The sequence below is a fragment of the Cygnus atratus genome, chromosome 4 (genome assembly GCF_013377495.2).
Source record: "Cygnus atratus isolate AKBS03 ecotype Queensland, Australia chromosome 4, CAtr_DNAZoo_HiC_assembly, whole genome shotgun sequence".
Lineage (NCBI taxonomy): Eukaryota > Metazoa > Chordata > Aves > Anseriformes > Anatidae > Cygnus > Cygnus atratus.
In genome coordinates, this window is record NC_066365.1 from 53,819,072 (window position 1) to 53,834,251 (window position 15,180).

General features: G+C 36.8%; 1 protein-coding gene across 10 annotated transcripts in view; it reads right to left on the reverse strand.

Annotated features, from left to right (window-relative positions):
- The window catches only part of FAM114A1 (family with sequence similarity 114 member A1), a 37,053-nt gene that overhangs the window by 3,392 nt on the left and 18,481 nt on the right, over positions 1-15,180 (reverse strand). For 4 of the 10 annotated variants that reach the window (XM_035554237.2, XM_035554246.2, XM_050710666.1 and 1 more), the window contains 6 exons: positions 12,845-12,968; positions 8,135-8,220; positions 6,864-7,034; positions 5,473-5,612; positions 4,109-4,181; positions 1,258-1,311 (listed from right to left, as the gene is read on the reverse strand). In XM_035554237.2, the coding sequence (XP_035410130.1) occupies positions 1,258-1,311; positions 4,109-4,181; positions 5,473-5,612; positions 6,864-7,034; positions 8,135-8,220; positions 12,845-12,968 (648 nt within the window). Of the gene's footprint in view, positions 1-1,257; positions 1,339-4,108; positions 4,182-5,472; positions 5,613-6,863; positions 7,035-8,134; positions 8,221-12,844; positions 12,969-15,180 lie in introns of all 10 variants that reach the window. The other 6 variants (XM_035554208.2, XM_050710665.1, XM_035554220.2 and 3 more) reach the window with 3 other exon arrangements.

Consider the following 15,180-nt stretch of genomic DNA (forward strand, 5'->3'; position numbering starts at 1 on the left):
TGAGTAGAATAAAATGCCACTGTGTTCAGAAGTAGGTTTGACTCTTGTAATACAAATCAGCTAGTCTTCCCATCAACAGAACTAATTTTGAATCTGGTGTAGGAGGAAGTGTCACTGAAATTAACAGTTTGAGTTATTATAAGAGTTTAAAAACATTGTACTATTTACGGAATTTCTAATGCTCCGTGAACCTCGGCTGTACATATTTGTTTACAAATCATGAGGTTTAAGAATTACAAAACAGCTTATTCCACAATTCTGGACATTCCCAGATATTGCAATTCCATACAAAGATGTGTCAGCTGCAATAGCAAATTTACCCCATAACAAAAGGAACTGTATAGCAATCTTTACTACAGCTCTATTCAACTTTCCATTATTTTCCTTAAAGTTACTGTTAATCTAGTGCAAAAAATGCTTATTTTAAAATAACCTTTTCTTCATTTTTAAGGGATCATGGCTGCTAGATACAGAATGACAATTTGTAGTCACTGCTGTATGTATATGTCTGTTTAAAGATGTGATCTCATCAGCTGAGTTAAATGAATTAATGGTGCAGATAGTACACATTTAGTACGTGTAGTACTTTATGAACATATTACTTCCTCTTGACCTCTTCTCTCCTCAGTAAAACTGAGGCACGTTTTGCTTAGTGTGCTTTTCTGATGAAAAATAGATCGTGATGTTTAATAGAAGAAATCACTCATGAACATTTTGATGTTGATGCATGGTTGTCCATGTGCTGACCAAGCCAGCAGCTAGACTGTGAATCTTTGTTGAAATCTAAATGCCTGTGGACAGGAAACATCGTAGCATTCCTGCAACCCAAACTGTAAAGGAAAACATAGGCTGAAACTATCTGTGAGTAAGAAATACTTGTAGGATTTGAAATAGGTAACAGAACAGTAAGAATAGACTTAGCCCGGGCAACTTGTGCATAGGTTAAAAAAGGGCTAAGCAGCACATCACTGATTGCCTGTTGTGCTCTGACCAATGCCGCTGCGGCACTTAAGAACTGGCCAGTCTCACTTCAGTCACAGTTGGTAAGAATCCTCTGTAAATGCTGTATCACTGCTACAGTATTTGTGGGAGAGGCTGAACACAAAAAACCAAGACGTTTATGAGCTGGCACTGAACAGCCAGAATGATATTGCCATTACTTTTTATACAGTTCTTTCTTCAGACATAAATGTGGCCATTTCATTTCAAAATCATCTTCCTATGGTATTTCCTAATGTGGAAAAGGTGAAGGCTTACCTCTAACAGCACGCTGTTGATGAGGGGGTTGAGAACTTCTGCCTTCATACTGCTCTGTAAACCGGAAAATTGAATGAAATGCTAGGACAAGAGAGACATTTAACAGAAATATATTGGCATCTGAGCAGTGGTTTTATGAATTCTAGACAGGCCTTGTTTCACCTTGATTCTTATTCAGACTGTTTATCACAGTATTCCTTACAACTGCGTCTACATTTCATGCACACTTCAGTAGACCCCATGTATTTCTATCACTGAGTACAATGAACTAAGGCAGACCCAGGGTTTTACTTTTTCATTAATTCACGGAGTTTCAAACGGCTTGGTTTCTTATGGATATGAAATTGATGTGATTACATTGTCTGCTCATCTGTCTGCCGGTGCCCTTTTCATCCCCCTCAAAGTTTTTTAACCCCTGGCTGATTTCCAAGGAAGTAAGGAGAAATACACATTGGAAAGATAACGATGTTCTTAGAAGTTTCAGGAAAAGGCAGATGTAAAAGGCCCCAATTAGTTCCCCTTCAAAAGGAAAAACACATGAAACAGATCTTCAACTGGAGGCAGCGTATGTTGAGCTAGACAACACAGGCTGACCAGTGAATCTGTGTAAGACTAGCTCAGCAAGCACAGCATTTTTCTCAACCACCAGACAGGAATAAAGATGGGTACAATGAGTACTGATGTTACTAGAGGCTACAGAAATCAAAGCCCTAGAAAACAGATTCATCAACTCTTCTGCTTTTTAAAATGGCAGTTCTTTTTTTTCTTCTCACTATTCTTTGTATTGTGATTTTTAGAACGATATTAACCTCCAGCAAGAGTTGCTTTCTTCTAATACTGAATGGTGTACTTCTTTAGAACAAAGGGAATACGATACCCATTAATGTAACTGAAGGATGTCCCCTTAGAACCTTGTGGCTTTCACATTACAGATTTAAAGAAACACGATACATCCAAATCTCAGCTCAGAGATGGCAGAACAAAGGGAAGATGGTTAGAAAAAAAGAAGTGCAATTTTCCTGACACTTACTAGAAAATCCATTACAGAATGTTCTGTTCATTGTCAATAAAGTCCAGAAACAGACAGAGAGCAGTATCAAATAGTACGGACTGTATACATCAGTAAGTTTAAGTTTGAAAGAAATCTTGCATAGCGAGCAAAGCTGTTATTTCTTACTTCTGCATTACTCCTCACTCTTAGAAATACTGCCAACGTTATAGACTATGGGCAGAGCCAGCACTGTAACTAACATCTGAATTATACAGATATAGCTAATAGGGGCAGCGATGTGTTTAAAAAAACGCTCTTTTCTGTTCTACACTATTTCTGTTTCGCACGAGTAATACACTTTGCAAGATACTGGAATATGTTTGTGAAACCAAATGCTGCTGGCAGCTTAAGGAGAAAACTGAACCACTGGGACATGCAGGAAGAAGCAGATTTGTGAAGACTCGTGCATGATTAGTGCTCCTTGCTAACCTGCCTGATCATGACGAGCAGAAGTCCCACATCTTCTTCCAGAAGCTAACAGGGATAGGACAGCACATAAAAGACCACCAGACAGCCCAACTCAAACTTTCTTCTGGAGAGGATGTTGGCAGTGAGAAGTGTATTTATGCTCAATTTCTACTGTGCCCACACAAATGTTCACAAGAGCAGTCTGGTCCTAAAATCTGAGTACAGAGTTTATAAGACCAAAACCTAGTGCAATGCTTATGAAAGCTTTAGTTTTCATTTTCCTGAGTTGTGCCAGCTTAATATTTCATGTACAATTTACTTTTGTGTCTGTGCATGTATTTATTGCAAGTGTCACACAAAAATATGCTAAAACACAGTCCCAAGTTGCAAAATAAGCAGATTCTTCCAGAGTAATGTGAAGAAATGTAAATTATTCAGAATAAAAGCAATCCAATAAGCCATCTTCTCTACAAATAACTCTTAAAAAATTCTTCAGAGATGTGCTAGAAGAGCTCATGGGAGAACTGAAGAAATTTCCTTTGATGTACATTCACCCTCTACTGGAGTAATCAGGAGAGCCAGAACTCTTTTCTGACATTTATGAATAATTTCAGCAACAGCACATTTTTTTGCCTCTGGATCCTGCCAGAATATTCAGATGTCAGTCATTTTTGAAACTCTTTCTGCACTACAGGCCCTGAAAAGGCCTTCACTGCTCACCTACACAGTGTCTCCCGATTTGTCTTCAGATTAATGTCCTCAGGCTAGTAAAAGGAAAGGGAACAGGAATGGGAAATAAATTACATTTCTGGCAAAGATGTTCACAGATAAGTGGATGTTCCCAAATGGCCTATCTTGGGATATAAAACAGTGTTTTTTAAAATGGAAGACCAAAGAGATTTTCTAATCTCTTAAACGTTTTCAAACACAACGGCCCTGGGACAGGAGATTTAGCAAAGGCTAAGAAGACAGCTCATGAAACCATCTTAAGGTGCTGGAAGTATTATCCATTAATGACTTTTTCACAGATGCATTCAAAAGGGATAGGCTAAGTAGAATAAAATGTCATCAAGTAGTGGGACTTCAAACGTGGGGCCCTTTAAGTGAGAGTAAACGAATGCTGAGAGGTGATGAGGAAAAACGGGAGAATAGTGTCTAGAAAGGCAGATTTTAGAAGGCTGGGGACATACTGCAGTCTATCAAGGCTCATAGGCTTTCTGTACAACAGGGAATCTGCTGTGAGAATGCTCTTGTGTTCTTGATCTGAAGAAAGTAGTGCCCTCTTTGCTGGTACCTCATGTAAAGCCACAGGATTTAGATAATAATTTCTGTTTTAAGAAGTGAACTATGTTAATAAAAGCCCAAATGGTACAGAAAATGTTGTTATCTTACCCCAGCTGCTGTTAAAGAATCAGAAAACTTCTTTGATAAAGATGAAACTTCATTGCACATGGCACTTGTAACACTGGTTTAAAAAAAGAGAGACAAATATAAAATTACATCCTTGTCCTGGTAGCGGATAAAAAGCCAGGCACCAACTTCATCTTGGAAGCCAACAATATTCTTAAGGCAATTTTGCTTCTAGTAATATTAAAAATATCTCAGGGTAAATTTTACTCATGGTATAAGTTTTATATTCCCCCATGGAAAAATCCAGTCCTGACTACAGCGACAAAACAATGTCATGTTGGCTCAAACGCTAGTATTTTTTTTTGATATGACATTATTTTTTTTAATTCTAAACCTTTAGTTTAATTACTGGTTTTCTGATTGCAGCAACACAGTTCCTAGAAATGCTGTTGGAAAAAAAAAATCAAACTTAAATGCGAATAGTGAGAAGTTTCTTATCTGAGCACAGAAAACATCTATTCTGTACCAAAAGAGGAAGTATCCTTGTGGTTACAGCACAAGAGAACAAGGCGATCTAGTCCTATTTCTAGATCTTTCACTGTTTTGCTAAATATTCACAAGTGCATCGTATTGAACCTCAGCCTGCAAAGCGCATCATACTTTTGCTCTAATTCTGTAAAACACTTTTTTGAGTACTTTGTTTCAGACTGAAGTGTTTCCATGGACTTTGCTAGGGTTATGGCCATTCTTAAAGATAATCATTTGCTTACATGCTTTACTTACTTTGGACTCAACTTATTACAACATCTTATGGTGAAATCTTTATGAGGTAAGCAAAACCCACTGAAACCAGTAAAACTGATTACTACAGAGAGCTTTAGATCTGAATTCTGAGTCTCACTGGGTAAGCTGGCTTCTTAAATTTATGTATGTTATGTTCTGTATTACTACAAACTGACAAGAGTGGTCTTACTGTTTAGAACCACACACTGATTTTTGTTTATTTTTGGCAGATAAGCACCAGATAATGAAACTCTACTAGCAGATAATAAGGCTGCATTATGCACTCTAAAGGCAAATTCTGTATATGCTAATACAATATATTTTCCAGAGGTGACAGGCAACACATCCCACATGAGCATATACATTCACTTCCTGGGACAGCAACAACTTTCAGCATTTGAACAGGTCAAAACAGGTTTTTGTAAACATGCTAGCCATGTCGAAAAATTATAGGTAGCCTACCTGACTTGATTACATGAGAAAATATAGCACCAGGACCCCTAAAGCCAATGTTGTTTGTTAATTCATGAACTTACTGTGACTTCAAGTGCCAAAAGCTCAACGGAACTTCACGAGTTTCAAGCAAATGTCAAATGTTCATATATGAAATATATAACACTCACTTTGTCAGTACTTTTGCTTGATCTTGAGCTGTTTTTTCTACTTCCTGCCCATGTAGAATTAATTCTGCTAGTTTATGAAGCTGTTCAATACAACGAGCGGTTACCTCGGCCAGACTTTCAATGGACAGCATGTAGATTTCCTTAAATTAAATTAATAACAGGGAACAATATCATCAATATTAACAACACGCATAAATATACATATATATATATAAACTAATTTGTAAAACAGAATACTCCCCGTACCGCCCCCAAATGGAAATATGGACTACATGCACCATAAAGTCATCCTCACAAACGATACTGGAAAATGAAATACCCACTGATAATAAAACACAGATGTTATCCTAATCCTGGAAAATTAATAGGAAAAAATCTACTATTTATTTGGATGGGAGCTTTGTCGGACCCTCAGATTTTTGAAAATAGAGCTTTTAAGTCTATTCCTAACAAATACAAAGATCCCTTAACTGTAGAGTAAGTCATAATTGCTTCCATATGGAGCCAAAAGCATTGAGTCATTCCTCAGATGAATTTCCAGATTAGAAGTGGATAAGTCTCCCAATAAAAAAAGTGTTTTTTATCAGCTATGATAAAAAATTCTACCTAGCACTCTGGCAACACAACTTTCACAAGCTGGTGCCAGTTGGAAATTTGCAATCACATAAAAATCTTTAATATATACAATGTAACTCCATTTCCTTATTTGGACTTTTTTTCATGTAAGGAAACATGGCGGGTAATTAAAATTAATTCAGAAAAACTTGACAAAGATCCAAACCACATGTAATACTGCTATAACTTCACATAAAATATTCAATAACAACTAACCATATCAACAGGAGGGGTTGTCTAAATGGACAAAATACATTTAGCCTTCAGTGCTATCTTTCATAAGGAGAATTAGTACTTGTTAATTGCCTAAAAAATATTTGTTTTGTCTGTTTGTGAGTTGAACTATTCAAGAGTTTAAATAAAGTTGCAGAAATTTTTCCATTTATTGTCACTGGGAGAAAGAGATGCTAAGGAATATTGACATATGACCTTCGAAGTCCTATAGGCATTACACCACAGAATCCCTCAGTTCACTGTATGTTGTGTATAAACATGTGTACATATGAAAACATAGACGGGAAAAAAGGGGATAAGCAGAGGTCCTGATATTTTGATGTTTACTCATGGGAAAAGACTAACAGTAAAAATATTTATGTAAGTTAATTTCCTATTGGGTCTACATTGAGTAGTTTTATATTAATTTTTCTCAATACTTCCATGAGTTTAACAAATAAGCACAACACATAATACCAACACACGAAGATAAAGAAGTAATATTATCTAACAATGGTATGAGAATTTGCTTAATTAAACTTATCCTCCAAAAGGTATTTTACCTCCACAGTTTTGTTCTTATTTACTTCTGTTTTATCATTGTCAATTTTATCTTCTCCTTTTTCAGTCTTTTCTTCATCAGGTTCTCCAGGTTTTTCGTTTAGCTTCTCTTCTATTTCTACTGATGTGGAAAAACTGGCTTCTTCCAGCCACTCATGAGCTTTCTTCCTAGCCTGCCAAACAAAGAACCCAACCCCAAAGTACAGTTCAAATGGGGAATATAAAATGATATTCCGAAATGTTAATTAATAGTACATTTAATTACTTGCTTTTTTTCATTCAGAAGTTTTAAATATATCATGCCTTTGGGTGGCATTTAGTTAAGTGTATATTAAAGAAACTGTAGGGAGAAGTATTTCTGACTGCATAAAGATGGATCAGCCAGGGATAAATCCTGTCCAGGTATGGCGTTCCTCAACTAATATACCAAGTTGCTGTTAATACCAAAGTTACAAAGATTTCAGCTTTATGAGGTAGCACTCAAAGTAATTTACACGGAAATAAATTTCCCAAATTAAAAATTAAAAGGGTGATATACAGAAAAGCAAAAAATATTGGAGAGGTAAGAGAGTTGTCCTAAACACTTAAAGGAAAACTAATTAGAAAAATTACTGTATTCTCACCTGCCTTCCCAGGCATGAAAATAGATTAAAGTGGAAAAACCTTTAAGTTGTGTACAACTTCAGAGACAATGGTTATGGTTAGTAAGAAATTTATTATTTCTCTTTTTTAATGTATAGTTGAATTAAAACACGTTAAAACCTAAGCCTGATCTGGTTATCTGTAGTCTATCTATGCTAGGAGATTAATATTCATCTGAACCAAAGATCAGCAGGTTAATCACCTTTAAGGGTGCCTGATAGTAAAAATGTGACTAGCAATGTAATTAGTTTTTGCCATCTAACTTTTAGATGATTAAAGCTAGATGAGGTAAATTCAACACCTCCCTTCTGGCTGAAAAGATCTGGAGAAGTCCCTCAGAAACATGATGCACAAGAAAAAATAATTCTGAACGTGAATGTTGTCACTGTTCTTAACACGTAAGACCAGATCTGCTGAGCTCTGTTCTGCTGAGACACCCCTGGTCCAAGACTTTCTAATATGGCCAAGTGTGGGAGCTAGGCACTGCAACCGCATTGCCTTCCTAATTTCAGCTCTTCTATGAAAACTTTTCTATATTTATCCTTTTAGTCCCACCCTCCTGTACTTTGTTTTCTGAACTGTCTGATCTGAGCTAGCTACAGCTCTGTGTCAGACCAGAACAGGCACTAACCTTGTTGAGTTTGTCAGGAGTAGCAGCCACGTGTAATTCAAATAGCAGCTCAGTAAGCATGCTCACAAACTCTTCTCCCATGTCTGCTGCAAGAGAAAACACAACATTTTTTGTTAGGGTGTTAGCGCTATAATATTCTACACAATCAAACACATCTAGTCAAATAGCTTCCCTAAGCACTCCAACACTTGTAAACCAGTGATGGTGATGTAAAAGAGGGGGACATATATGCTCAAAGAAAAGAAGAGTAAAAGCAATATAGATAACTATACAACTAGATGTCCTAGCTTGACACTTTGACCATTCTTTCCACTTCATTCTAAACTCCACTAAGTTTCACTGAGACAAGAAGGTAAGAAGAGAAGTTGCATGATCCCTAGTTATCTGACAAAAATACATGACCTACTAAATAACCAAGGAAGAGATACTAACCTCTTCTTTCATGACAAAGAATAAAAACTGCAGCAGGGCCAGATCCTAATACAGTTTCAGAGGAAACACACTGGAAAACACGTCCTCTATTGTTCTGTCTGCAAACCACATCTAAGAAGTGTATATTCTTTTGATTTGAAGATTGAACTTTGCTTAAACAAAGAATGTTTTCTGTTCTGTTTGGAGTAACGGGCCTTAAATCTGCACTTTTATTACACCAGGTCAAGGTAAATACCACTAGTATTTGAACTTCATCTTCATTGTACACATCCCTTTGACTACCTGCAGATGCCATATTCTAACATGCTCTAAGCTCCTAAAAGTTGCTAGTTTGGTTGTTCTGTTCATCTGCACTGAATGAGTTTGGAATCTTCATTAACATTTCCTGATGGAATATGCAAAATCTGTTTGTTTTTTTTTTAGGTTGCTGATGCTAAAAGGTTAAACTCCCCACACTGAGCCCAATAAAAGTCTTCAAAAATGAATTTCATGTCTTGCTTTGTTCTCACTTTGTGTCTTGGACACACTGAATTTGCTTGTTCTTAAGACAATGCCGGATTGTTTTTTAAACTGCAGCACACTGAAAACTGTTAGGCAGTTCATTGGATCACTGCAGTGTTAGCAAAATTGTTGATAAATGGCATATTCAATTCAATGCTCAGTTTGGTTACTTTCTCCCTTAACCTCACATGCTTGCACACAAAATCTTTGATATTAATGGATTTTAAAATGTAGGCAAAGCTACTTTTTTTCTGGTATCCGCCTCTCAATATTTCATAATCAACTGGAAGGAAAAGAAGCTGCAGTGAAAATTACATGAAAGCATTGCACAATCAAAGCGAGAGAAAAACACCAGAGAGAAGGCTATGCATTTGGCTTTCTCTTACTTGCATCAGAAAACAGACTTTCCCATTCTGTTCATACGGATTTTCCACCTATATGACTGAGCCTAGAAAAGAGACACAAAAACCTCCAACCCCAGTTTCAAAGTTGTCAAAAACAAAGCCTAGCCCCAAACCTTTCCTAAAGCAGTCCTCCAAAGACCACTGCAGTAATTTTTCCTTGTGTAGAACTGAAAGTGTTTACTGTAGAAACGGAAAGCAGCACTAACACCTCTGAATGACATCCTGGGAGTCTAAGGTAAGAATGGAACCTGAGAGTTTACATAAAACAAGCAGCCACCCTTTTCAAATATTTGAATGTAAAGTATTGGTTTTCCTCTCAGCTAGTCTCTTGTTCTGCTGAACATACACAGCATTGACACATGTCACCGCATAAATAACATGACCTTGATCAAAAGAAATTGGCACCAAATTAGACAATAGGTGGTGATTAACTTGTTTGTAAATATTGTTCAGTGGATAGATAGGATTTAACATCTTCAAACACCATTAGATAATCTCTGGCTTCTGTAAGGGGTTGGCTTCATCATACAAAGGGAAAAAACCATGCACGTTTTATCAACCTAAGAAGCAAAAATTAAAATCCTATGGAAGGAAGGTTCATTATAGCTACAAACTAGTTAGCAAGCAGGATTAAAACGCAAATTTCTTCCATAGGTTGTAACATAGCCTGCTACCTCTTGCAAGATGAGCCAGCTGAAGTGAAATTATACACTCCTATAATAAAAATAAGCCATTAAAAGAACATATGGCTTGCTGGCTTGACTTTGTAAGTATAAAACTTATGAATGTGCTTAACAGGACCTTAGTTAGCCTGGGCTAAGAACATAAACCAGAATGAAGCCTTCTCTTTAGAACAAGACATGAGCTGTACTTAACCCTGATCAGCCAACCTGTTGTTAAACTGTACTGTCTTTCATCAGTGCTGGATGCCAAATGATATTTAAAATTTCTCCTAACATTAAACTCATTTTCTTAGTGTAAATTAAAAGATCAAGTGTGCTCCCAGAAGGATACACATTGACGCACTCCAAAAAGCTAAACTTAATTGTAAAATACGACCAGAACACTGAGTGCAGTCAGTAGAGTGTCGCTCATACACTCGCCCAAATTATGTAAAGACTGGCAAACCAAAGTCCGAATGAAATATGAAACAGTTTAATAAAACTGTGCTCCATCAGAGGAAACAGACATGCAAATTCCATGCAGCATTATAGGTAAAGGTGCTGGGTATTGCTTTTATCTGAAAGTGGCAGACTGCTGTCACGTAATGGCCTATTACTGGAAGTCTTTAAGTTTTACGAGGTTTTATTCATCTGCTCCTCTTACTAAAAACACTTAAGATCCTGTGCATTAACAATTTAGGAAAAGGTCTGTTTTCCATGACTCAGGAGGTTTTATGAAGCTCCTAAGAAGCCTTCACTCACTCTGACAGATCTTAATGAAGACAACATATTTTTGGACTAGGACACTGCCTAGCGGAGACGTGTCAAAGCACTATACGGTGTTAAGAGCACTCTCACTACAGTACATGCAGTGTTGCATGTACTACGGGTTATGGGAGAGGCTGAAGAAAGGCCACAAGTCCCCACTTAGTAGTCTGACCACATTCTGTCAACTCCATCCTAACAGAAAGCTACTTGAAAGGCGATTCACTTTTCTATTATTTTTGAGTCCTCTAGTGGAACTAAAACTTATCCAACTTAGTATTAATATGTGAAATTTATCTGTAGCTCAAGTACTAATAAATCTTGAGTTTGACTGCACTAAAGGATGTGAGTCATTTTGAATTGCAGCCCAATTTAAAGTAACACCCATTTAACTAATATGGAGAGATCTTGTGTGTGGTTATTATTTCTGTTGTCACAGAGAGGAGGATATGTTTCACTGTTGACTGACTTACTTTTGCAGGGGAAAACCTGCAGCAAACTCTGACTTTGTCCCTTTTTTTTAAGGTGCTCATTGTCTTGGTTCCAGCACATTTAGAAGGCCAGTTAATGTTTCAAGAAGAGTGTTCAGCAGCTGTGCTTCACTGAAAAAAACAGAACTTCTAACTACCAGAGGAAACATCAGTTTGTGCAAGAAGCGGAGCTTTTTCTGGAGGCTGGTTTCAAAGAAAGAAACTATTTCCCATATAAACTAAGGTACAACACACATCTCATGAATCCTCAATCTTTAGCAGGTAAAACACTTTCTCTACTTATTTCTCACAATCCCGCTGAAGGAAGTGGAGTTTTAAAGAGTAACAAGGGAAAACACAGCACAAAACTCTACCATACTAAGACTTTACACTGAACACTTGCTATTCGTTCCCCTGAGAAGCAATAAGCTACCTGTGAGAGACATCAGGCATACTGAGCAAGCACTGCTTGAAAGAACAGAGTCTGATGAGGAAATACTTTCCAGTTGGAATATGTAGATGTCAACGCAATTTCTCTAACTTTTCTGAAGGTTAGAGAAATCATACCTCAGCATCTTGCAGAATATAGGCAAAGCACTCCTGAGAAGATCAAAAGGATGCGAAGAAAGATCTTTCAAAGTAAGGTTCTGACTACAATGTTTAATGGTTTGAGACAGTGTTCAGCCAAGGGGATTCTTTTTATTTGCTAGAAGAGGTTTGGCATGGATCTCACACGCCTGGAGGTATAAATTATGGTAACTTTTCCTGACCCGAGCCCATTCAGGGGAATGCCAAAAGTCCTAATCGGTTTAAGACACACATTTTCCTGCTAACTAGAGGATCCATGTATTTTGTGAGCTATTTTATGGACTACCACACTGGTCCCACCCTCTTTAATGTTGAGCACTGTGATAGTTAAGGCATGTTCTGCTATTCTTTCTAACACTCCATATGCAACATCTTGCCAAGCAACACCTAGAAGGCAGCACTGCCACTACGTTTCAAAGTGCCTTTTGTTCAAAGAGTTCAGATTTTTCAAGTCCCTTAATTACACTCTAATCCTTTCCCTATCTACCAAGGGAAGGTGCAAAGTTAGGATGAAATTGCTAAATAGAAAAGCATTGTTAAATACTCCTAAACTTTCCAATTACACAACTTTAGAAACAGACTCTGTAGCAAAACCTCAATCATCCAGAATTTTCCCTTTTCATTTTTGTTTTGTTTTCACTGATGATATAGCAAAATAGTATAACATGTCTTTACCTTGTATTTTCTTTATCTCATACTTCAATTACAATATAAATCCAAAGTTAAGCATTCTTTCAAGTTACAGAACTTCCAGTGTAATCATTTGAGTGATTTTCTTATAAAGAATATTAAGATAACAGAAATTACAGTTTGGATTTTAATTTTTTAAATTACTATATACAGAAGTAACAATTGTCCATACAGTCAAGTCTCTGTATTTCTGATTACCTTTCTGTGCCTGCACGACTTCATCATCTGATTCCTTTGGAACGAAAATCTCTTTTATAGCAATTAAATCATTTTTCACAGTCTCCAACTGCTCTCCATCAAGTGTTTCCAAATATGACTGAATCTGTAAAAGAAGGGACATAAAGCAGTCAAAAATGAAGCAGAGACTTTGTTAAATTGCTAATTTTGAGCCTGATACCAAAACAGGCTAAGAAATGGAAACTTCCACTAATTCCATTTCCAAATTACATAGACTTGTCTTTAGTTCTCATCAGCATTTGATTAAGTATCGCAAAAATTACACCAGCCTTGTAAGATCATCGGGTCTCTACCTTCTCCAAGAATGTTTATTTTGAATTACATATCAGTGGTTTAACTGCAAACTGTAATAAACAGTTGGGGTTGTTTGGATGAAGACAGCATGCAAGAAGAGCACAGACACAACTCACGCTTAGCTTAACATTCATGAGAGCCTGATATTCCTCCTTCAGAATCCCATCAAAATTTATTGATGGAGTACTGATCTACATGTTCTGAAGAATGTATCAAGACATCTTTTCAGCTAACTGCGAGTTGCAGATTATCTGCAAGTCCCTGCATATGTAATAGGGTGGCATGCCCAAGAGGGATGGAAACAGCTTATTTGAATCACTGTTTGCACTACAGTTATGTTGTGTTAGTCTCACGATCCCACTCTCTACCTATGGAAGCCAAAAGAAATGTCTTCTCTCTCCTTGTTATAAAATTTTACTTTAGGCTTGTTTCAAGGCGTTTATTTTTTTAGCTTGCTTCACAGAAGTGCAGACTGACTCAGTGAGAGACTGGCGAGAGACAAAATGCTTCTCTTGTGTTCCTCCTTGGCATGTCCAGTTCATATGCTCAGGGTAAATACAAAATAAAGCTGGGAGACCCAACTCAAGATATGACGGACCACCTAGGGTTTTTGTGTCCATTTCATATGATAACTGCCCATTCATATGATTTCCCATTCATATGATTTGCCCATTTCATATGATAACTGTGATTTTTTAAAATAAAAGTTTAAAAATATATATATTTTTTAAACCCCTGCTATTAGAAGGACCAAGGACATCAGCAATGCCTTCAGTTTCTGTTGCATTCCTGTGGGCCCATCAGAGCGTAGCTTTTAGGCTGTTATTAGAGTCCCAAGCTTATAAGTACTGAGAGTGTGTGGTATGAGTGTGCGCGGTGTGGTGTGTACTGTGTAATTTGAATATATTCTTTGAGCCTTTTGGAATATATATCAGGTAATTGGACTTATTGACCCAGACAGTTGCATTCAGTCCTATGTGTTTTTATCTTCTAGATAGCTGAGAAAGTAGGACTGTCAACAAGTAATCTAGGGGTTATCTAGGACATAACATGCAGCACATCAGAAACCTCAAGGTTACGACTTGCACAAGTCTTACCGTGCAGTACTTCACAGTAAAAGAAAAATAGTGTTGACAGACACAGCCTGAACTTGTTCTCTCTATATTTCTTTCCTGTGTTGTAAACTTTTCTATTTTTCTTGCAAAAGCAACCATTGAACCTTGTCTGTAGGCTTAGAATTTATAATTTTGCTTTTAGACATAATTGCAGAAAACGAAACAACATGGAGAGTATCTACCTATCTGCTATTAAAGCGAGCCCCTATTATTTGTGTGAGCAAATAAAACCTTAAAAAATAAGTTGGTTATTTTTTATTAAAAATAACCCAGAGGGTAAGAAGTGCTAATTACTAAAATAAACTGAAATAAAATGTATTTTAAGAAATTTATTCAGAAAAATGTTTCAGTAAAAAAACACTGATGCAAATTTACAAAAGTTCTAGTAATATACTGTCAGGGTTCTACTGATCTAGAAGCAGTGTCAGTAATTCAACAGCTGAAATTAAAAAATATATGTATCATATAGGTGTCAGTAGCTTTAGCATGTTCTTTGGAGAGACATAAAGCATTTGTATACTTCCAGTAATGGAATTATTCCTGGGGTAGTCTTCTGTAAGTTTAGAAACCAACAAAAAAGAAGACAGGATTTGAATAATTAATCTGGAATTAATTTTAATTCACTAGTTTCCAAGTGTAGTAGGTGTGAAATTCCTGAGTATAATTACTATCAGTGCCTGATACAAAACCAAAAGACTTGAACCTCCTTGCAAACTCTGAAAAGTCATCTGCACAGTGTTACAAGCTGAAAGATACACACTATGCATGATCTTAACAAAAATAACTTTCAGTTGTGAAGCTGTTTCTTTTGAGCTAATCTTTGAGTTAAATTCTAGGTGTATTGAGATGAATTTCCTGAAGCCACAGACTTGCCCCTGGGACTAATCC